This window comes from Mobula birostris, chromosome 6, assembly GCF_030028105.1.
Source record: "Mobula birostris isolate sMobBir1 chromosome 6, sMobBir1.hap1, whole genome shotgun sequence".
Taxonomy (NCBI): Eukaryota; Metazoa; Chordata; class Chondrichthyes; order Myliobatiformes; family Myliobatidae; genus Mobula; species Mobula birostris.
This window is the reverse complement of record NC_092375.1, coordinates 87,466,287-87,490,595: the sequence shown is the minus strand read 5'-3', so window position 1 is coordinate 87,490,595 and position 24,309 is coordinate 87,466,287. Positions and strand designations below refer to the sequence as shown.

At 42.8% G+C, this 24,309-nt stretch overlaps 1 protein-coding gene across 2 annotated transcripts in view; it reads left to right on the top strand.

The window, feature by feature from the left end:
• Positions 1-21,455, top strand: part of cog3 (component of oligomeric golgi complex 3) — an 84,769-nt gene extending 63,314 nt beyond the window's left edge. Inside the window, exons 18-23 of one of the 2 annotated variants that reach the window (XM_072260804.1) lie at positions 9,839-9,927; positions 10,404-10,538; positions 14,911-14,986; positions 16,254-16,381; positions 17,286-17,384; positions 18,539-21,455. In XM_072260804.1, the coding sequence (XP_072116905.1) occupies positions 9,839-9,927; positions 10,404-10,538; positions 14,911-14,986; positions 16,254-16,381; positions 17,286-17,384; positions 18,539-18,568 (557 nt within the window). In that variant the 3' untranslated portion in view covers positions 18,569-21,455. Of the gene's footprint in view, positions 1-9,838; positions 9,928-10,403; positions 10,539-14,910; positions 14,987-16,253; positions 16,382-17,285; positions 17,385-18,538 lie in introns of those variants that run through there. The other variant, XM_072260805.1, reaches the window with a different exon arrangement.
• Positions 21,456-24,309: the final 2,854 nt, after the last annotated feature.

The window sequence follows — 24,309 nt, the reverse complement described above, 5'->3', positions numbered from 1 at the left end:
AGTTTAAGGAGAGTAGAGCAGTGGACCAAGCACACATCCTTGAGAAGTGCCTGATTTTGAAGAACACACTAAATAAACTAGATGTTTCAAGGAGTATTCGTAGTTTTTAAAGGAATTTTAGTTAAAAACAGGTGAAGGTCTTAAGAGTGTCTTGAAAAAATATTCAGCCCCCAACCCTTTATTCACATAAATATTACAATCAGGGATTTTGATCAACTTAACTGAGAATTTTTATTTGTGAATCACATGCTCCTTTTTTCACAGTGGAGCCCAAAAAAAACAGGGAAAATTGTAAAGCATGAAAAACTAAAAATTCAAAACCTGTAATGTCAGCACTTCAAAAGTATGCATCCACTTTTGCTCAGTTGGACCACCTGTCTCAGCTATTACAGCCATGGTCTTTGGAGAAGTCTCATTAGCTTTGCACAAGATTTGCCCGTTCCTCCTTGCAAAATTGCTCAAGCTGTACCAGGTTATCTGGGGAGCTGTGGTGGACAGCAATCTTGAAGTCTTGCCAGAGATGTTCGATCGGGTTAAGGTCAGGACTCGGACTGGGCCACTCAAGGACATCAGTTTTCTTCACTGGCTCTGCCAGTGTGCTTTGGGTCTTTGTCCTACTGAAAGACGGACTTCCTCGTCAGTTTAAGCTTTGTGGCAGATTCTTGCAGATACTTATCCAGGATCTCTCTGTATTTAGCAGCATTCATCTTCCCATCAACCCTGACCAGGTTTCCAGTCCCTGCTGCTGAAAGACACCCTCACAGCATGAGGCTACCTCGGCCATACTTTGCAGTTACCGGGCTGATGCGCAGTATTAGATTTATGCCACACTTACTGATTAGTGTTGAGGCCAAAAAGTTCCATTTTAATCTCATCCGACCACAAGACTGTCTTCCATGTCTTTACAGTATTTTCTAAGTGACACTTTGCAAAGTCTTTACAGGCAAGGATATGTTTTTTTTTAAAGACAGGCCTTCTTATTTGCCACACCTCCATAAAAACCTTCTTCGTGCAAGGCCTTGGAGATAGTGGAGCCATGAACTTCATCCCTAGTTGCAGCCACTGACTTCTGCAGCTCAGTCAGAGTGACTGTTGGTGCCACAGTAGCCTCTCTTACAAGTGCTATTCTTCTCCGGCGACTAAGTTTGGTGGTGGTGGGGGGGGGGGGGGCGCAGCCTGAGCCTGGTGGTGTGGCTGTTGTCTCATGTATTTTCTCCACTTTTTGATGATGGACTGGAGTGAACTTCGAGGTCGTTCACTGCCTTTGAGATGGTCTCCTACCCTTCCCCAGGTTTGTGCTTCTTTATTACCGTTTCCCTGATTTGTCTTGAATGCTGTTTTGTCTTCAGTTTGATTTGGTCTGATGAAAATCTACCATACTGTTAGACCTTACAGAGAGAGAGGGTATTTATTCTTATGAATTCATTGAAAGAAGGTGATTTTCTGTGTCACCAAATTGGATAAGTGGTAAGGTAATGCACAGTATTGCACCTGAGGAAAGTTAATGTAGTAATTACAAAGGGGGTGAATAATTTCTAAGCTTCACAATTTTGGTTTTTAATTTTTAGTTAAATGTTGACAGTTTTTTTGAGATTTTCTTTTGATTTGACACGATGCATAATGTTTTGTAGACAGGCTCAAAAAGTTCTATTCTACATTTCGAAAATGAGAGTAAAATGTGAAAACAGTTTTGGGGGCTGAATACTTTTTCAAAGCACTGTATCTCAGTGGTTCTTTCTCAAGGTATGAAATTTCAAATTATGTTTTGCAAAAAAGAATAATTAACTTTCAGTTTCTGGTGAAATTGAGTTTTTTCCGAAGGAGACTGTTTATAGAGTAGACTACAGGGTCGGTTATGACCCTGCTCAATGTCCTCTCCTCAGGACTGCACTTTAAGCCTTGAGGCTGCCTTCTTACCAAGAAACAGTGCATGGATGAGAGTTGCTGGCAATGCTGTTAACTCTTGAATTGACCATCAACAAGAGAGCTCTTGTGTGCCAGGTGTTCATGGTGAGGTCCTGCTAATAGCCATTACACAGCTCTGGAACTCTGCAATTAGTCCATTTAGTAGTTCATCTGTCATAATCGTATACATCTGAAACTTACAAGAGGATGTGAAACAGTCTCTCGCTGGCTCACATTAATAAGCTTCCTTCCTTCAGAGACTCCCAGTGCAGTGGCACATCTTCCCCTCCTCACAAAAGCTGCTACACGGGCTGACTCTCCATTTGTTGAAAGTGTCAGATGCTTCTCTATATCTTCCCTTTATTTATTTCCAGACTTGGTCTAGATGGGATACCTGGCTGGGTACTGAAGACCTGGGCTGATCAGCTGGCTGGAGTGTTCACTGAGATCTTTAACCTCTCACTTCGGCAGTCTGAGGTACCCACCTGCTTCAAGCAGGCTTCACTTATACCGGTGCCCAAGAAAAACATGGCGACCTGCCTCAGTGACTATTGTCCAGTAGCACTTACATCCACAGTGTTGTTCTGAGAGGTTAGTGATGAAACATATCAACTCCTGCCTGAGAGTGACTTACATTGGCTCCAATTTACCTACAGGAACACCAGGTCCTCAGCAGATGCCATCTCATTGGCTGTTCACTGAACCCTGGAACATCTGAACAGCAGAGATGCATACATCAGGATGCTTTGTATCGATTACAACTCAGCATTCAATGCTATCATCCCCTCAAAACTAATCAATAAGCTCCTAGACCATGGCCTCAATACTTCCTTGTGCATTTGGATCCTCAATTTCCTCATTTGCAGACCCCAGTCAGTTTGGATTGGCAACAACCTCTCCTCCACAATCTCCATCAGCACCGGTGCACGACAAGGCTGTGTGCTTTGCCCCCTGCTTTACTCATTTGACACTTATGACTGTGAGGCTAAGCACAGCTCCAATGCCATGTTCAAGTTTGCTGATGACACCACGGTCATGGGCTGAATCAAAGGCGGTGATGAATCAGCATATAGGAGGGCAATTGAAAATCTGGCTGAGTGGTGCCACAACAACAATCTCTTACTCTATGTTAGCAAGACCAAGGAGCTGTTTATTTACTTCAGGAAGAGGAAACCAGAGGTCCATGAGCCAGATCTCATCGGAGGATCAGAGTTGGAGAGGGTCAGCAACTTTAAATTGCTCTGTGTTATCATTTTGGAAGACCTGTCCTCGGCCAACACTCTGTTTCCTTAATATTTTGCAAAGATTTGGCATGACATCTAAAACTTTGACAAATTTGTATAGATGTGTAGTAGAGAGTATATTCGCAAACACGGGGAAATCTGCAGATTCTGGAATTTCAAGCAACGTGCATAAAAATTGCTGGTGAACGCAGCAGGCCAGGCAGCATCTCTAGGAAGAGGTACAGTTGACGTTTCGGGCCGAGACCCTTCTTCAGGACTAACTGAAAGAAGAGGTAGTAAGAGATTTGAAAGTGGAAGAGGGAGGGGGAGATCTGAAATGATAGGAGAAGACAGGAGGAGGGATGGAGCTAAGAGCTGGAAAGTTGATTCATGCTTTTGCTCTCAGAGCTGGGAAAAAAGAGCCCTGTTTGCCAATGCAATCCTCTTTAGTTTTCTAAACAAAAAGCTTATTTTTCTCTTAAACTTTTCTAAGTCGACTATTCTAATTATTGTTACACTTCTGAACAAATGCACACAATCCTACTCCTTGCACTCAACTGCTCCCAACTTTCCCTTCTAGCTCCTAACCGCAATTTCCCTTTTTGGCTCACCCACTTATCCTGCCTACAGTCTCTCCCCACCTTCCCAACTGTTTTTCCTTTCTATTTTATAATGTTTTACACTGTTGTAAACTTGCACATTTTGTTCCAACATTTTACAGAAATGCTGTGCAATAGTCTTCAGGAAGCTTTGGAGCTGTTTCCTTAGGAGTCTCAGACTGCAAGGATCTTAACATAGAACAGTACAGTACAGGTCCTTTGACCCACGATGGTGTGCTGATGCATTAACCTACTCCAAGGCACTTCCTCCCACATGGCCCTCCATTCTTCCTGCCGTCCATGTGCCTATCAAATGTCTCTTCAATGTCCCTAATGTGTCAGTGTCTACCGCCACCAGAGGCACTCCATTGATTTCACCTACCACTCTGTATAAAAACATGCCCCTGACATCCCCCTTTATATTTTCCTTCAATCAACTCTCATATAAGCCATTTCTACCCTGGGGGGGAAGCCTCTGCCTGTCCATTTAATCTATGCTTATTATCTTGTATACCTCTATCAAGTCACCTCTAATCCTCCTTTTCTCCAAAGAGTAAAGCCCTAGCTCGCTCAACGTATCTTCGTAAGACATGCTTTCTTATCCATGCAACATGCTGGTAAACCTCCTCTGAAGCTTCCACACCCTTCCTATAAGAAAGTGACCAGAACTGAACGCAATACTGCAAGTGTGATCTAACCAGAGTTTTATAGAGTTGCAGCACTACCTCGTGGCTCTTGAATTCAATCCCCAACTATTGAAGACCAACACACATTACGTATTCTTAACCACTCTGTCAACCTGCACTGAAACTTTGTAGGATCTATGGATGTAAACCCAAGATCTCTCTACTCATCTACATTTTTAAGAATTCTGCCATTAACCCTGAATTCCACTCTCAAGTTTGACCTTCCACACTTATCCAGATTGAACTGCATCTGCCGCATCTCAGCCCAGCTCTGCATCCTAGCAATGCCCCATTGTAACTTATGGCAGTCTTCAACACTATCCCAGATCCAACAACCATTGTATCGTCTGCAAACTTATTAATCCACTCTTCCACTTCCTCATTCAAGTCATTTATAAAAATCACAAAGAGCAGGGGTCCCAGAGTAGATCCCCCAGAACACTAATCAGGCAGAATTCGCCCCATCTGTTTCAGCCCTCTACCTTCTGTGGCAAGCCAATTCTGAATGCATACAACTGGTCTTTGTTCTGCCCTTTGAGCCTTTGCTTTTTACCTTGATTGGCTTCAGTTTGAAATATAAAGTCTGTTTCAGCTTTTTTTGTGTCATTAACACAAGAGATTTCCTGGGCATTGGTGTTTCCATAGCAGGTTGTGTTGCAACCAGTCAGGACACTCTCCACTTCCAATCTATGCAAGTTTGTCAATGTTTTAGGTGAGGTGTCAAATCTACAGAAAGTTTGGAGATGATAGAGCACTGTCATGCCTTCCTTGTGATGGTGTTTGCATACTGGTTGCAGGAGAGATCCTCTGATATGGTATCACCAAGAAATTTAAAGTTACTGACCATCCCCTCCTTCAATCCCTTAATGAAGACTGGCTCATAGATCTCCATCTTCTTCCTCCTGTAGTCAGTAGTCAACCCTTTAGTTTTGCTGACATTGAATGAGAGGTGGTTGTTCAGCCAGATTTTCAGTCTCCTTCCTGTATGCTGATCCATCACCACCTTTGATTCAACCAACAACAGTGATGTTAGCAAACTTGGATATGGCATTGGAGTTGGACAGCCACACAGTTATAAGTATGAAGTGAGTAGGGCAGGGGGCTTAAGCACACAGCCTTGTGGTGCACCTGTGCTGGTGGTGATTGTTGAGATGTTTCTGCCGGTCCATACAGATTGAGGTCTGCAAGTGAGGAAATTGAGGATCCAGTTGTGCAGGGAGGTACTGAGGAGGTACTTGGAGCTTAGTGGTTAGTTTTGAGGGGATGATAGTGTTGGATGCTGAGCTGTAGTCAGTGAAGAGCATCCTGATGTATGCATCTTCACTGCCCAGATGTTGCAGAATTGAGTGAAGAGCCAATGAAATGACATCTGCTATTGACCTGTTGTGTCAGTAGGAAAATTAGAGGGGATCCAAATCACTTACAGGCATGAACGATTTGCTTCATGACTAACCTCTCAAAGCACTTAATCACAGTGGATGTGATTTCCTACTGGATGCTAATCATTGGGGCATGTTACCTTGTTCTTCTTGGGTTCCTGCTTGAAGCAGGTACCTCAGGCTGCTGAAGTGAAGGCTCAAAGATGTCAGTAAACACTCCAGCCTGTTGAATCAGCACAGGCCAGGTGCTTTTCGTGGGATGCTTTCACATTAGCCTCAGACTGAAATCACAGAGTTGTTGAGGGATGTGGGAGTTCATGAAGATGCTTCCATGTTCCATCGGTCAAAGCAAGCATAATAGGCATTGAGCACATCTGGGAGCAAAGCCTTGTTGTCATTTATGTTGCTTGGTTTTGCTTTGTAGGAGTTAATGATGTTCATGACCTGCCACAGTGGCAGGCTCCCTTCTGTGATTCCAGTTTGATCCAGAATTGCCACTTCACATTTGAGATGGCTTTCCAGGGTCAAACCTGGATTTCTTGAATTTTCCTGGAAAGTTCGTCCTAAATGCCACTGATCTATTCCTCAGCAGTTTGCAGACCTCCTGGTTCATCCAGGACTACTGGTTAGGGAAAACTGAATGATTTTGTGGATTCACACTCGTCTGCAAGTGTCTTTATAAAGTCTGTAACAATTGTGGCATATCCACTCAGGTCCTCTGAGGAGTCTTTGAACGTGGCCCAGTACACTGACTTGAAGCAATTACATAGCCACTCCTCTCCTCTGCCTCCCATGAACACGTCTTGTTGTCTTTTCCTCTGGTGCCTAGCTCTTTAGCCTCTGCCTTTGTGCACGTAAAGGGGGACAGTCAGGTGATCAGATTTCCCAAACTGAAGTTGAGGAATAGGACAGTAAGGATTCTTGATGCGGGGGGTGAGGGGGAGGGTGAGGGTGGAGTCAGAGATGTGTTTAGCTGCAGGATCCCATTGAAGATGGCAGAAGTTCAGATATGGAGGTTCATGGGTTGGTAGATAAGGGCAAGGGGAACTCTGTCCCTGTTAATGGCGTGAGGGCGGATGTGTGGGAAATGGAGAACATGGGGGTGAAGGCAGCATCGATGGTAGAGGAATTGAAACCCTATTCTTTGAAGAAGGACGACATCCCAGGTGTTCTGGAATAGATGTTGTGTCATTAGTCTTTGAGCTCAATAATACAGAAAATGAACAACGCCTTTTACTTGTTTTCAGATCCTGCAAACCATTGCCAACAAATTTTCTCAGACAATACAAGCATTTAACAACAAGGCAATCAGCAGAAGTCAAATTATTTTCTGCTACTTGTTAATTTTTGGAGTTTTGTTTTTAAATTCCACATCTTGAAGGCGTGCAGCTATAATGTAACATCTGATTATAAGACCAGCTTAACATCTTTTTAATTGGGGAAAACCTCAAAGTGTTGTATATGTACCCTGATGACTAGAGTGAGGGTAGGAATGGTTTGGGATAAAAGAGGAAACACGTGCCTGAGTCTTAGATGGGGAGGTCCTTAAAGAATAGTTTGCTTTAGTATTCACCAGTGACAAGGACCTTAAGTGGGAGGCCAGTGTAACGCAGGCTAATGTGCTGGAATGTAAGAGCGAGGATGTTGTGGATATTTTGAAAGATATTAGGATGGGGTAAGTCCCCACTGCTGGGCAGGATATACTCCGGTTACAGTGGGAATTGAGAGAGGAGATTGTGAGTCTTCGGCAATGATCTTATGTCCTCACTGGCTACAGGAGTAGTGCCAAAAGATTGGAGCGTAGTAAATGTTGTCCCTTTGTTTAAGCATTGTAACCCTGGGACTTATAGACAAGTGGGTCTTCATTAGTGGCAGGCAAACTGTTGAAAAGTATTCTTAGAGACAGAATTTGGACAAGCATGGATAGTCAGCAGAGATTTGTGACAGCCAGGTCATACCTCACAAGCCTAATTGATTTTGGGGAAGTGACACAACTAATTGATGAAGGTAGAGCAGTGGATGTGGTTCATAAGGATTTTAGTAAGGTGTCTGACAAGGTTCCCCATGGTCGGCTCATTCAGAAGGTCAGGAGACACGGGATCCAGGGAAACTTGGCTGCATGGATTCAGAACTGTCTTGCCTACAGAAGGCAGAGGATAATAGTAGATGAAGAGCATCCTGCCTGACGGTCGGTGAACACCTGCAGGGATCTGTTCTGGGACCGCTTCCATTTGTGATTTTTAAAAATCACTTGGATAAGGAAGTGGAAAGGTGGGTTAGTAAGTTTGCAGATGGCGTGAAGGTTGGAGGTGTTGTGGATGGTGTAGAAGGTTGTCGTAGGTTACAGTGAAACATTGACAGAATACGGGCTGAGCTGAGAAGTTGTAGATGGAGTTCATTCGGAAAAGCGTGAGGTGATACTATTTGGAAGGTCAAATATGAAGGCAGAATACAGGGTTAATGGCAGGGTGTCTTAGTGGGGAATAACAGAGTGATCTTGGGGTTTGAGTCTATACACCCTTCAAAGTTGCCATGCAAGTTGATAAGAGTTGCTAAGATGGTGTATAGTGTGTTGGGCTTCATTAGTCATGAGATTAACTTCAAAAGCTACAAGATAATGTTGCAGCTCTATAAAACTCCAAGAACTCAGGTTAAATCCTAATATTAGAATCTAGCTATCTGGAATTTGCATGTTATCCCTGTTACCATGGCTGTGCTCTGCTTGGGAGGTTAATTAGTTGTTATAAATGACCATGGTGTAAGTGGATGACAGGAAATTCGGTGAGGAGTTGACAGGCATAAGAGGGAGAAAGGATAGCAGGGAAGTATGTGTGTAAGTTTGGGGTGGTGAGGGCTGGGCATGGACAATAGGCCACATGATCATTTCCTATTAAACTACTAGTTATAAACAGCTTCCTTTAATTTTTAATGAACAGTCTTCAATAAGGAATATGACAGAGGCTACGTTGAGTGACCCACACAGTATGGTTAACAGTGAAATGTGAACATAAATTGGGTTGAATAGTCTTCACTGATGTACCTACTTTATGTGCCTCTGTGCATTTGGTTTGGGAGGTTAGCTAATCGCTAATTGATTGATTTTCACCTAAATGTCAAGATTTATTTTATCTCAAAGCTTTATCTTGTCCTGTGGCATTTGACAACTACTTTGCCCTTCATAATCCTGAAAACTCCAACCCTCTCTTCTGCAGCTCAGCATCTGTGGATTCCAGATGCAGCAGAAAATGCACAACTGGTTCCTTGCCAACAATCATGAGAATGTTGCTTAAGTTGTAAAACACTGACTTTTATTAGAGCTGGGAGGTAGGCCAGCCCTTGTAAAGGATGAGTAAGAGTTTCTATGAGAAAAGACCATCTCCTATTAGAGGAAGTTAATGGCTTGAATGATGTGGCCTTTTTAATATAAATGCAGCAATCCATTATCTTACATTCCACCCCACTCCTCTCTCCCACCTCTCCCTGCGTTCTGTCTTTTATTCCATCCTGCTGAAAAAGACTTTGAGTCGTCACTATTCTGTAATAGACGTTGGCAGACTGGCATTCTGTTTCTTCCACGGTCACATATATGTGGTGGTTTTTCTTATTCCCTGGCTACCCTGAGCTTATAATTACCCAGTTTTGGCTGTATTTTGGCCCCACCTATACTGCAGCTGTACTGATATTTAACCCTTCCTGTTCATCCATGGTCATGATTAAACAGGTCTTGTATCAGGAGTTTCTCCTGAGGAATTCATGGGAAGACCATCTATCATTTTAGCTCTGTTATAATTAATCAGTAAGAACAGGCAGGCTCTTTGTTAACAATATGCTCTATTGATAGGAGTTTGGAATAATCAGATTACGTTGAAGATCTTTGTGAACAAGTTCAACCTAGAGAGTGAAACTGCTTACCTTTTGCCCTTTGGAAAACATGCAGCCCTTTTCAGGCTGGATTCAGTGTATTTAACCTGTTCTATTTGCCACTGGGTTGCTTAAATGAACATTATGTCTCTGTTTAATACTTGAATGTTTTTTTTCTTTAACAGAGGCAGCATTTAAAATGCTGAATCCCAGATCTGTTCCCAGACTATTCAGATTGAGCAGCAACAATTCCATCCTCGAATTCCTGCTTGAGGTGAGGTTCATGGCGTGCCATGTGTTTATGGCAGCCATTGGCGAGGGGGTAGCCTGAAATCTGTGTTGGGAAATGTACTGGAGTCAGCGAATCACCAAGGAATTGTTCCTTTTTGCGCCATGTGGCGCATCAGGCGGCATTTTTTCCATTTCTGTAGCATGTGCCTGATTTTTATGAGGCCGAGTTGCTAGCTTGACTCTCAATCCAGCATGGATGGAAAGCCGGCCAGATTCGAACCCGGGGCCATTCACCTTGAAGTCCGGTGCTGATGCCACTGCACCAGCGGCCGGCTAGTCACCAAGGAAAGCTCCCTGTTAGGTTCCTTATCATTGATTGTGAGAGTTGTGAATAATCCAAGCAGTTTAAAAGCATCTTGGACAGTTTGCAGGATAGAGTGCAAGTACTTGAATGAACACCAGATACATTATTTTCCACTGCCTTCAGGGATAAATAATCCCCCCTCTCTCTCTCTTCAGGGCTCTCCAGAGATCAAGGAACATTACATAGACTCAAAAAAGGAAGTGGACCGTAATTTGAAGTCAGCCTGTGAGAAGTTCATTCAGCACCAAACCAAGATCTTTGTAGGACACCTGGAAGAATTTATGACCAAAGTAAGGCAACTGCAAAGTCGTATTTTAATCTATTAGACTGACCTCAGGTTGAAAGAACCCAATTAAAATGAAAATGAGACCAACCCCCAGTGCCTACAGAGAAAGAGGGGGAGAAAACAAAATGAATTATGAAAATAATAGAAGCAACAACAACAGCATTCCGAACCAAACGGAGTCCTCAGATCCAGGTCCCCTCAGTAGGCCAAAAGCCTCGGTATTCAGTTCATCATATTGGCAGGGCAAGTCGCCACGTAGTTCACAAACATGAAGAACAGCAGCTATACCATTATAGCGGAGGTAGCCTATCCAGCCGGGATACTGGGAAAGGTACAGAGGACATTGGGCATTGAAATAATTTGTAGCTTGCTCCAAGCCCACTTGTGTTCCTTTGGCAATGTAGCTAGAATGATGTGGAGAGATTGGATAGGCTGAGCAGCGACATGGCGAAGGTGCGTAAATGTATGAGAGGAATTGTTAAGCAGATAGACAGCTGGTCTCTGTTGTCTGTAGCTGGGAAGGTGTCTGAACCTAGAGGGCATAGGTTTAAGATGATGGGGGAGTGAGGGTAAGGGGGTCTGAGGGGTAAATTTTGCATATGTTTTGTTAGTATCTGGAATGAATTGTCAAAGGAGGTGATGGAGGCAGAAACAGTAGCAATATCTGAGAGGCATCTGGACAGTTATTTGAGTGAACGGGACGTAGAGGGATATGGAAATAACGGAGGCAGCTGAGGTTAGTTAAGATAGATGTGAAGGTTGGGTTAAACATGGTGGGCTAGAGGGCCTGTTTTTATGCTGTACAAATCTGTGAATTCCATGGAGAACTTCCCTGCCATTTTACCTTGTTGTATTTGGTCAGAGGTCTTGGTTTTTGGAACAACTTGAGCCAAGATTTGATGCATCCTTTGCCAAACCAAAAGGAGTGAGAAATAGATTGATTAGCATCCCTTTGCATTGGCTGTTAAGCCTGTATTATACAGAGACCTAAATCATCCTGCTTCATTGTGGGATATGTTAGATGTTTCTCATCTACCTGTTGCTGCTCTAGCATGATTGACGAACAGCATCCATTTCTACGTACCTCAACTGCCACAGCACCATCTCCCTTCAATCCGCCATGGTTCTGAAATCATCAGACTACTTATCCCATTTCCTGTACTAGATTATCAGAAACTTTCTCCTTGTAGCCCTCTCCTGTTTGTTCTAAATTAGACTGCTTATAACCTAGCTGTCATACTTGGTATGTGTTACTCTGTCATACTTAGCTGTAAGATAAGCATCTGCCCTGTCACTAAGGATTCATTTCTAATGCAGTCAGGTCACCTCCTGCTGAAAGCAACTGCACACCGTTGTTACCTTTAGACTTGAGTCTCGTGCTGCACTGTCGTTTAGCCTTGCTGTTAGCTCAAGCATCTAGCATTCTGGCTGCGTAATCTGATTACTGCACCACACTAAACTGAGAAAGGTCTGGTCACCTGCAGTTGCAGTGTTGGTGCTGCTAAAAAAGAGCCCACGTTATTACAGGAAAAATACTGACATTAATAGAAGATTGGCTGACTGGCAGGAGGCAAAGAGTGGAAATAAAGAGGGGGCTTTTCTGATTGGCTGCCAGTGATTTGTTAATGATCTGGATAGCTTTGTGGCCAAACTTTACAGATGATACAAAGATGGGTGGATGAGTAGGTAGTGAGAAAGCAGGGAGTTTGCAGAAGGACGTGGACAGATTAGGAGAAGTGGCTGATGGAATACAGTGTAGGGATGTGGATGGCCATGCACTTTGGTAGAAGGAATAAAGGTGTAGACAATTTTCTAAACGTGGAGAAAATTCAGAAATTGGGCCTGCCAAATGAAAACATGAGCACTTGAAGGCCGTGCCCAAAAGATAGTGTCCTTCGCCTGTAGGAGACCTAATCAATTGACCACGCTATCAAATAGCCTCATGTGCGCCTGTCACATTTTCACAATCGCTCTGATATGGTACAACTAGAATATAAAAGTAAGGATGTAATGCTGAGACTTTATAAGGCATTAGAAAGGCTCAGATAACATTTAGTGTATTATGAAGTTGTAGGCCCCATATCTAAGCAAGGATGTGCTGAATTTGGAGAGGGTCTGGAGGAGATTTACCAGAATGATCCTGGGAAAGAAAGGATTATCTTATGAGAAGTGTTTGGTGGCTCTGGGCTTGTACTCACTAGAGTTGAGGTGGATGAGGGTAGAATCTCATTAAATCGTACTGAATATTGAAAGGCCTAGATAGAGGGGATGTTTCCAGTAATGGGGCAGTCTAGGACCAGAGCGCACAGCCTCAGAATAGAAGGGCATCCCTTTTGAACAGAGATCAGGAGAAATTTCTCTAGGCAGAGTGTGATGAGTTTGTGGAATTCATTATCACAGATGGTTGTGGAGGCCAAGTCATTGGGTATATTTAAAGTGGAGGTTGATTCATTCTTGATTAGTGAGAGTGCCATAGGCTATAGGGAGAAAGCAGGAGAATGGGGTTGAGAGGGAAAACAAATCAGCCATGATCGGATGGCGGAGCTGACTTGATGGGCCAAATAGCCTAATTCTGCTCCCATGTCTTCTGGCCTTGTTTAAAAAGGGGTAAGGTACACAGAGAAATGGACATGTGAACTGACAGGAAGTAGCACAGAGCTGAATGCCATCAGGAAACACCCTATTGCACATACTCTGTGAGTAGAATAACGAGCATAGGATAGATGTGCAGGGGAAGTAAGGATGTGCAAGGTGTGCAAGCTGGTAATATCAGGGCCTTCATTTCCCCCAGCTTTGCTGGAGGACCAAGAGGAAAAGGAATTTCAATGTGCTTTCAGCGCAGCAAAGGTTCTGAACCTTGGACCGTAAGGTTTAGATTAATAATTTAGAGGGACCAATCTAAAATAGAATTTCATGTTTGGAGCTGAGCTAGCCTCAGTGGGATGAGAAGGGATGTGTACAGTGTAAAGTGTTAGCAAACATTATTAAGTAAAACTGTACAGAACAATCAGTGGCCTCAAAGAAATGGCTTGAGGGCATTCCCTCAGGGGAGGCCATGGAATGACATCAGAAATACTGGAATACTAAATGCTCTATTGGTCTTCAGCAAGAGAGAGGATACAGCCAAAATCTCATTGCAAAGCAAGGTTGCAGAGAAAACGTGAAGCTGGCTATGTTAAAATTTGTCATGCTGTGGATGGATTGCATCCAGGGTTACTCAGAGAAGAGCAGGTTAACGTGTTGAAATCTTCCAATCTACCCAAGGGTACTGGGAGCTGCCAGAGGAGCGGGAATGACAAGTGTGACACCAGGAATTTAAGTACAGGCTGGCAATACCCAGTTGGTCAGCTTAACCTCGATCTAATCTATTAGAAAGGGTAGTAAAGAAACAATACTTGGAGATCAGAATTCAAAAAGAAGAGTCAGTGCAGATTGTTTAAAGATAAACCTTATTTAAAGGAACTTATTGATTGAGGGAGTTATTTGTATCATTAGAAGCTTTTTTTTAAATAAAACTTATACTGAAGCTGGTTGCAAAATTGAGACTCACATTACAAAAGGATTCATGGCAGTATGGACAGGAGATTGATCCAAGGACAGGGAGCAGAGAGGATACGAACAAAGCTGTTTCTCAGACAGAAGGATGGTCCTTGGGGATTCAGTGGGTTTTTGGATGGGATTGTTCGGGGCTCAGCCCACCTCTGCTGTCCACCTTCCAGACTTCCCTCCCCCAGGGGAGGAGGCTGAACAAGCTGATCCTGTGAATCCATGTGGTGTCACCCAAGTAACAGTTGTACCTCGATGTAAAACTGCCTGAGAAACAGACGGGCTTCTGGCAGGATTTCCTCAGGGCCCCAAGGCCAGATAGCTGCTATCAAGGTCATTAGCAATGTCTTTTTATTTGATCCTTCGTGGGATAAGAACAGAACTGACATGGTCAGTGCTAATTGACTGTCCCGACGTGCTTCTAAACCAAGAAGGCAATTAAGAGTCAACCATATTGATGGGTCTGGATTTGTACAGTATTCAGTTTGGTTCATGAACTTCCTTCCCTGAGGGCCACGGTAACAAAGGAGAGATTTAAACACCATTCAAATAACTTAAAGAATTGGTTTAAAATATTTTCAATTAGAGTTCATTTTAATTTAAAATACTAACTATGCTGCAAAGAGCCACCATGAACTCATTGGGTCGAAAAGCCAAGCACGTTCTACAATTCCACTTCCTTACCTAATCTTGCAACAGGTTTATCTTGTACATGGTTACATTTCAACAACAGTTGTATTTTTTGAACAAAGTAGAGGTAATGATTCCAACATGACTGACTTTCTTCGTGCCAATCCCCTTCCGTGCTGACACTGAATTACTCTCTGTAGGTGTCAGCATTAAAAACCATGGGTCATCAGGGCGGGCCAAAATACAGCCTCGCCCAGCAGCCCTGGGCACAGCCAGGTATGTCTCATTCCCTTCTGCTCCGTCTCTACATACAGCTGTTTCCTCTTTATTACAGATTTTTAATTGTTGGTATTTTAAGTCAAGTATATTGCAATATTTTAATTAGATGATCTTTGGGTTGAGTTATTCTCCGACATTGGCGATTTATTTGCAGAAGTTTTTGTCACCATACGAGGAGAGATCAACAGCTCACCGGTGATGAAACGTTTGCAAGTAGATTGCCAACATCGGAGAACAGCACAACCCAACCATCATTTTCCGAACTATTTCCAAGATGATCTTTATTTCCCATTAGGAAATGATATTCAGTGAGGTATGTAGTCTCAATCACAAGAGAACGTTCAAATGTCTACTGGTGCCAGGATTCTGAAGTGATTCCAACTCTATGTTAGGTGAATCCACTAATCCTATAGACAATTTTAATTTATTAAGTCCTTGGGGCGTTCCCAGAAGGACAGTGGCACAGCTGGTAGAGCTGTTGCCTCACAGCACGGAGACCCGGTTCAGTCCTGATCTTGGGTACTGTCTGTGTGGAGTTCGTGTGTTCTCCCTGGGACCATGTTAGTTTACTTCAGAAGCTCTAATTTCCTCATACGCCCCAAAGCCATGTGGATAAGTAGATTAATTGATCAGTGTAAATTGCTCTTCATGTGTAGCCAGGTGATAGAGTCTGTCGGGAGTTGATGAGGGTAAAAGGATAGTGATTAATGTGAGTGGGCAGCTGATGCTCCGTGCACTCAGAAAACTGTAGGACCTGATTTCATGTTGTCTGCCTGACTCTGAGCACAGGTGCTGTTATGGAGGTAACCTGACTCTTAAATTTCACTCATCCAGATGTTTCAAACAAATGAATGGTCAAACTCTGACTGAGGAGAAAGTGCTCAGTGTGACAACAGAATCATCTCATCTAAGCAGGTGAATAGCTGAAAGTCAGCACAGGCAACAATATTGTGTTTCCTTACCACTGGGTCTTCCTTGACCTTGGGTTGTGTTCTTACATTTCAAGAGAGAGGTCTGAACCCAGACTCCTATGGTGTGGATTCTGAAGAGCCTTGGTGGACTGAACAATCCCAAATGGGGACCAGAATGTTGTTTAGTGAAATGTGGATGGATGTATTGGATCTCAGAACTGAGAAAGTATGTGAAAGCCAGTCCAAAGAGAGTTTCTGCCTCATCAAACTCATGCTCATTTTGTGTGTAGATGGAGATACTTGGTTTTCACATTGAAATATTAAAATCCTGTTTCTTTTCCATGAATTTTCAGCAAAAATAAATGATTTGGTGGCCTCCACATACAAAACAATTAAAGTCAAGCTCCCTACGACTCTGAAAAGTCTGTCCTTGTATTTGTCCAATAAGGATACGGAGTTCATTCTATTTAAGCCTGTGCGGGTAAGTTATGACCTACTCTGAAAAGTCTGTCTTTGTACAATTGTGCTGAGTACATCTTTGACAGCCGAATATCTAGCTTGTGCCATGTCTGCAGCTATAGCCCATTAACTCTACTGATCATTTATCAATAGGCATAGAGACAAACAAAATAACAGCCTTTAGTTAACTCTGGTCAGTCAGCTGAACCTCGATTGGGGTTGGGAGGCGGTGTTCGTCCATTGGCCATTGCCTGGCAGTCCCCCTCAATAAACATCATCTACAAGCTCCTCTGACAACTTCACCTATGCAAAGCCTCTGGCCGCAAGTGCACCCTGCCCTGAACATTCCTTTCCAGGTCACACATTCAACAGCTTTAAAGTAGGTCACTGTTCCTTCATTTCTGGACCTAAATCTTAGAACTCCTGTCCTTCAGAATGCCTTGAGGGTAATGAAGATTGGACAGGAAAACATCTACCTACATCTCAAATGACTACCTAGACACTGACACCCACATCTCAAATGACTACCTAGACACTGATACCCACATCTCAAATGACTACCTAGACACTGACACCCACATCTCAAATGACTACCTAGACACTGACACCCACATCTCAAATGACTACCTACCCACTGACGCTCACATTTCAAGTGACTACCTACCCATTGAAGCCCACATCTCAAATGACTGCCTAGACACTGACACCTACATTTCATAAAAGACAGAGGGACAATGAAAACTGCAATTAGGATTTTGTGCCATATCTGTAGCCAGTGTGGAGGAGAAAGTCAAAATTGCAGTGCACATATCCACACAGACATTACAACTCTGTGGACTGCATTTCTTCATGTTCTGCTTCTTTACTCAAGGTATGGTATGAACACACTGTGATCACTTTTCCTAATACTACTGATTTCCCTTTAGAGCAACGTCCAACAGACATTCCAGAAGCTGCAAGGGCTATTACAGGAGGATTTCAGTGGTGAAGATTTGCAGATCATAGCTTGTCCTTCCATGGACCAGGTAAGATATAGCACTGAAACACAAGTTTGAGTTGTATTTCCTGGCTGAGATCTATTCCATCCTTGGAAACACAGCTTCAGTTAGCTTCCTCCTAAAGACAACTTCGGCATGGTTTGCTGCCCTCCCTCTCTACTAAAAGATGTATGGATCAAAGGCTTGATTCACACATAATTCAGTGTGATGTATTAGTTAAAAGAGCCTGGGTTATTATTGTTCCTATTCTGAGCCTGAGCCAGGTTAGACCTTTTAAGTGCTTGCTAACCTGCTGCACCATTGCTCATGGTAATCTATTTCGTAATATTATTACCACAAGAAGTGCAGGGTACTTTCTTGGTGTGTAAAGTTCTGGCCATTTAATTCTCCAGCAGCAATTGCACCAGATGCAGCTCCAAGAACTTCAATCTCTCAGAACCTCCTGAAATACCAATGTTTTCTGTGGAGTGGGAACTGAGAACCTGCGATGAAATATTTTGTCACAAAATTAGCTATAAGAGCTACCCTTTAAACAATCTAAACCCTTGTGGAAAGTGCATTCATCTCCCCGTCCCCTGTAGCAAGGATGAGCCAAAGTTTGCCACCTAGTTGAGGGCTTTATATCACATTTGTTTCTGAGAGCTTTGTTTTGAAGTACAGATACTCCTGCAATATAGCGTGTTTCCATGATCAAAATCCTTCATATTGTGAGTAATGGATTGGGAAAACTATTTGCATTGCATGGGCCATATTGGTTATCTAAGAAAGCTGAAGGAGGAGTGTACCAAATTGCACACGACTCTCAAGAGGACAAGGCTTTGGGTGGTGTGACTTCATTTAAAGGTACATGTTCCCTGTGTTTATTCCCAGTTAAAGTAGATAGCCTAGCTCTTCAACTGGAGTGTGGTATATTTTGAGAGCAAGGACACTTAAGCTTCTCTCAGTCTGTACCCTCACCTCCCCAGGGCATTGACTCTTTACAGGTGGCGGGTCACTTCACTGCAGAGATAGGAAACATAGAGCAGTGATGTTCACTTGCAGTTCAAGATGTATGGGCCACTGGAATCATTATCCCCCTCTCCTCCAAATTAGTTTGAATTGACAATATGCCAGAGACTTGTGGACAATTTTTAATTTGTGTCTTTTCAGATTGGCTCCAACTTTTCACCCTTTTCTTCCAGGTAAACCTGCTGTTGTCAGCTTCTAATTAGAATCCTTATCACACAGTGGAGAGAAAATGGGGATAGCTAAAACTGGGTAATAACTGAGCAATGGAAGATTCTTAAAGTGAAACAGTTGGCTGAAGAGGATTTTGAGGATCACCAACTATAATCCGTAGCCACCACAGAACTGTGTGTAAAAGTTAAAGGTGTTTGGTGAAGAACTTGACATTACGCCATTTACCTATTCAGCTCCTCAAAGCCCAGGGTTTGCTGTGAATGGAAAGTCACCTATTTATAAGTTCAGGTGAAGGGCCGCCTGATGTACAGTGAGTTCTTTAATGTCTGAACTGCCGACCAAAGACTGCTTCATCACTGAAAGGCTGGGGTTTCTTAAACAGGCTTCTCATTTCTCAAAGTCTGAACAGTTTTTTTATTGACTGGTGTGTGTATTTATATATTTTCTATAAACTATACAGTTGTACATTAAACAAGAAACATTGGATTTGTTACTAACATAATACTGGCTGTAAAAGTTACACAAATTAATGATGTATTAAAGGAAGATTGTAGTGTATTATAGCAGAGGGAAGTTCAGATTGACTTTCTCTTTAGTCTTGTGTAATCCACAAAATCAACTTGTTGCTTTTTTTTGTTGTAGTTCTTTTATCTTGTCAGGATGAGGGTTGTTTGTGGATTCACAAGTGACTGCAGATGCTGGAGTCTAGAGGACACAGACTGCTGGTGGAACTCCGTAGGTCAGGCAAAATAGTTGGAAGGAAATGGACCATCAGTGTTTCAGATCAAGCCTGAAATGTTGACCATCCATTCCTTCCACAGATGCTGCCTGGCCCAGTGAGTTTCACCAGCAGTTCATTTGCTGAAGCATGTTAGCATTAGGGAATGGAACTCTTCCCATCTCAGATATCCTGTACAATATCAAACAGTGGTGCAGAGTAAAGTTCCCGCTCATCTGCCTCAACCCCAATCTCAAACACTCAAATAGACCTTTACAAATGACCCTTCCCCATTGCCCAGCCTTTGGCAGAGACACTAAGTTAACAACTGCATGGACTGAGGTTACTCCAGGTCCCAAAAGTGAAGGTCAGTGTCCCAACCAACTCGATGCATGTTCTGGGGCAGCAGATCTAACCGGCTCCAGAGGTGGTTCGGACAAGAGATTAGGCAGTGTATTCTTGCAATGCATACTTAGTAGCTGACATAACTCCTTTTTTCTCAGTTACCAAGCCACTGCTGATTGATTGGTTTACTATTGTACGTGAAATTTAATTCCATTTTCGCTGTCCTGCATGAGTTTGATACAAATTTCTCAGCCTTGTAGGCCAAGCTGAAATCATGTATACTCAATAGGCGAATATGGTTTTCTATGCACTATCTATTCACTGATTGCTAGAAGTATAGCTAACAATATACTATTAAGTCACAGTAAAAGCTGTAGCATCGATTGGCATGAAGATCACTCACTGTGGAAGGCTTCCATAGAGACAAAACACAATTGCAGATGCAGATACTTGTTCTATAAATATCCAAATGTGGCAAGTCTCACTCTCCTCTTAAACTGCAGTAATTTGAACTTTAAAGGTCGTTTGGTAAGTATTTTAACATTAACCGAATTAACACTAATCAATTGAGAATGGACAGTGTTGGAGTAGATGATTAAATTGGAATTAGAATCACAATGGTTGTAACACAAAATTGAACTTTCTAATCCTGTAGAGTTTACACCAGTTCTGTCTAAGAATAAGATTTCAGTCCTACACCTCACCCCCAATCCCTTCTTCTCATGGCCTGAAAATTCTCTCTTTAGGGGACTTTCATGGACAAATCAGTTGCAGGCCCCTTATCACTGCTAAATGAAGAGTTGCCTTAAGGTATTAAGCTGGATGTAATTAACTGCTCTCTCAATCAAAGATTAATTTCCTACGTCAATCCTGAAATGAAAACACCAAATTAGTTTACTATCTGATTACCAATGCTTGTGCAAGTTTCACTTGCCCCAGTTTGCTTTCAATTTTAGATCTAGACCTTCAGTGTTAATTAGGGCAGTAATGTAAAATGATTTATGAAGAATCACTTGTCATACTGTCATCTACACAGATAAATAATTGTCTGAGATGCTCAAATGAAAAATGATAAAGCTGTGTGTGCAGTGGGGAAGTTATCACATATGGCAATTGGTTTCAGTGAAAGGTTTTGGATTTGAAGTATTCCCTTCCAATGAGTCCATTTCCTCACTGCGACTTCTGTCCGCTAGACAGACACCAGGAAGGACATTGTTCACGCGTGCCCAGTGATGGGTAAACAATGCTGAGGCTCCTTTTTCTTTCAAGCCCAAGGCGCTACGCTGACATGAGTTACTCTGGGTTTAAGATATCCTGATTTACTTCTAACACTGATGTGATTCATTCTCACCCACTTAGTTGCTGAGTTGAACATTCTATGGGATTAAAAATCTATCCGTATTTTATTTTCATGGTTGTCCAAAAAGTTTTCAGGTTGCCTTATTTGAAACGCGTCCTGAAACATGAATGTATATGTTGTTAAGTAACAATGATTTTCTCTATAATATAATTAGGGGGAAATGCACAATGTACATAGTTGGGTTCCTTTTATGGAACAAAATGACATTTTACTGTTGTGTAAATAATTGTGGGCAAAAGTTAACAGTTATAAAGGGTATATCTGCATTTTATACTTAGAAGCTTTTTTTTTGTTTTGACTCCTAGTTGATGCTTAAATCTACTTCTGAGACAGATACAATGAACAAGAACCCAATTCACTGATTCTGATTACTTTTGGGTGTTTTAAAGGCTTTACATAATGTAAAATGTATGTACAGAGAGATTAATAATATAAACATGCCTGTCCCCATAGTTTCTCAATGCAATCTGATAGTTTTAATAAAATGTTTTTAATAACTTGCACTCTGAGTTTTGCATTATTCTAAATTGCACAACGAGTTGATTGGTGGAAAACAGGCCAGAACTTTTGAGAGATGATAGAGGTTGAAAGATAATAGGTATAGATAGAGTGGACAGCTAGAGCCTTTTTTACAGGGTGGAAATGGCGAATACAGGAGGGGGATAATTTTAAGGTGATTGGAGGAAAGATTAGGGAGAACGTCGGGGTAGATTTTTTTTTACACAGTGGTGGGTGTGTGGAACACACTGTCAGGGGTGCTAGTTGAGGCAGGTACATTACAGAGATTTAAAGAGACTCTTAGCAAGGAACATGGATGACAAAAACGGAGAGCTATGTGAGAGGGAAGATTTAGATTGATCTTAGAGTAGATTAAAAGGTCGGTCCCATTGTGGGCCAAAGGACCTGTACTGTTCTATGTTCTAACTTTGTCCTCATCACCAGTAGCTGCTGGAGTTGCAAAGGTTCTTTAGGAAGTTACTGAAACCCAGCACTGCTACTGTGGAATCTGCCCATGAGTTCACGATCCCAGGATTAACTGGATCAGCATATCTATGGATATCACCTAGATTGGGGGTGTAGTGGACAGTGAGGAAGACTATCAAGGCTTGCAGGGGGATCTGCATCAGCTGGAAAAATGGGCTGAAAAATGGCAGATGGAATTTAATGCTGACAAGTGCAAGGTTTTGCACTTTGGTAGGACCAGCCAGAGTAGGTCTTGCACAGTGAGCAGTAGAGCACTGAGGAGTGTGGTAGAACAAAGGGATCTGCGAATACCGGTCTATAATTCATTGAAAGTGGCATCAAAGGTAGGTAGGATTGTAAAGAAAGCTTTTAGCTTATTGGCCTTCGTAAGTCAAAGTTTTGAGTACAGAAGATGGTTTGTTATGTTGAAGTTGTATAAAATGTTGGTGAGGCCTAATTTGGAGTATTGTGTGCAGTTTTCATCACCTGCCTACAGGAAAGATGTAGACAAGGCTGAAATAGTGCAGAGAAAATTTACAAAGCTGTTGCCAGGTCTGGATAACCTGAGTTATAAGGAAGGATTGAATAGTTTAGAACTGTATTTTTTAGGATGTAAAAGATTGAGAGGAGATTTTATAGAGGTATACAAAATTATGAAGGGTATAGATAGGAAAAATGCAAGCAGGTTTTTTTCCACTGAGGTTGGGTGGGACTACAACCAGAGGTCATGGGTTAAGGGTGAAAGGTGAGATGTTTAAGGGAAACATGAGAAACCTCTTCTTTCAGAGGTCCGTCAGAGGGTGGAATGAGCTGCCAGCACAAGTGGTGCATGCAAGTTCGATTTCAACTGTGACGAAAGTACACATAGACTAAGATGTTACTGTCCTGTGCTATCACCAGTGGGATCAACAGTTGATCTGCCACCTGCCTTCAGGAGAGAGATAAGTAAGACAATGGAGCAGCATTTGGAAATGTTAATGAAGAGACGAGAGAGATTAACGGAAGGAGACACCGGTCTGGGTATTGTCAAGACTGGTTTGCTTTGAACCTGAACTGTTTGAAGTGATGGACAGGCGATACCCCAACAGGGGGATAAAAAGGGACGGGTTCGCTAAGGCAACAGACACCACACGAGACACCACTCACGACACCACGAGGTATCGAGACCCTGGAAGCGGTGCGCCCCCACAAGCCGATGGGAGTTTTGGAGGGCTGGTCACGGGACCAGCCATAGACGCACAGGGTGGAAAGATTCGGTCGGCGGGAACCTGGTGTGTGTGTCCACCCTTGCCTGGGTGCCGGGTTCACCGCCGAGGAACGATCGTATCTGAAACGGAGGGGTCACAGTCGGTGACCTCAGAAGACTTTACAAAGGGCTTGCCCGAAAGCTAACTGCAAGAAATATCAAAGGTTTGTTGAATCCGGTTTTGAATATCAGCATTCGCTCTCTCTCTCTCTCTTCAACGGCACAACAACAATTGCTGCGAACTGAGCTAAACTGAACTCTGTCACTTGTGATTGAACATTTTACCCCTAGACTGCGATAGAGCTTCATTGATCCTATTATCCTAGTTCTGTGGACATGTGTGTTTATTCAGTGCTAACCTGTTGCATTTATATCCTTACTATTAGAGTACTGTGTTGCTTATTTCTTTAATAAAACTTCCTTAGTTCCAGTAATCCAGACTCCAACTGAGTGATCCATTTCTGCTGGTTTGGCAACCCAGTTACGGGGTACGTAACATAAGTGGGGTTCTCGTCCGGGATTTTGAACGCTAAATTTGGGACGGGGTAAATTGATTGGGTTAAAATTCCTGAAAGAAAGAAAAGGCAAACAGCAGAAATGGAGATTGAGGAATTTCTAAAGGCGCCAACCTTGGAGGCATTAGAGGATGCCAGGAAAGCGGAATTGGCAGCTGTGGCCAAACGGTTGAATCTTGTTAAGGGGAAGTCGACAATGAGGAGAGAGGAGATGCACAGAGCTATCGTAGAGCACTATGTATCTAAAGGTGTGTTTCCCCAAGGGGAGCTGGAGGTGATATCTATTGGAAAACCTAGTGGAGACGCAGTACAGGTGCAGCTTGAAAAACTGATACTCGAGCACGAGTTCCGGGTACGGCAACTAGAACATGAAGAGAGAGAGAAGCAGTTAGAATGGCAGGAGAAAGAGAGAGAGAGACAGTTACAACGGCAAGAGAGAGAGAAACAGTTGGAGTGAGAAGAGAGGCAGTTGGAGCGAGAGGAGAAACAGAGGGAAAGGGAATTTGAGCTGGAGAAGTTAAAGATAAGGGCAGAGCAGGGGAACCAAGGTAGAGGGTTCCGGGCAACCCAGGAGGTTAGGCTGGTTCCCCCATTTGACGATACCGATGTGGGTCGGTACTTTCTCC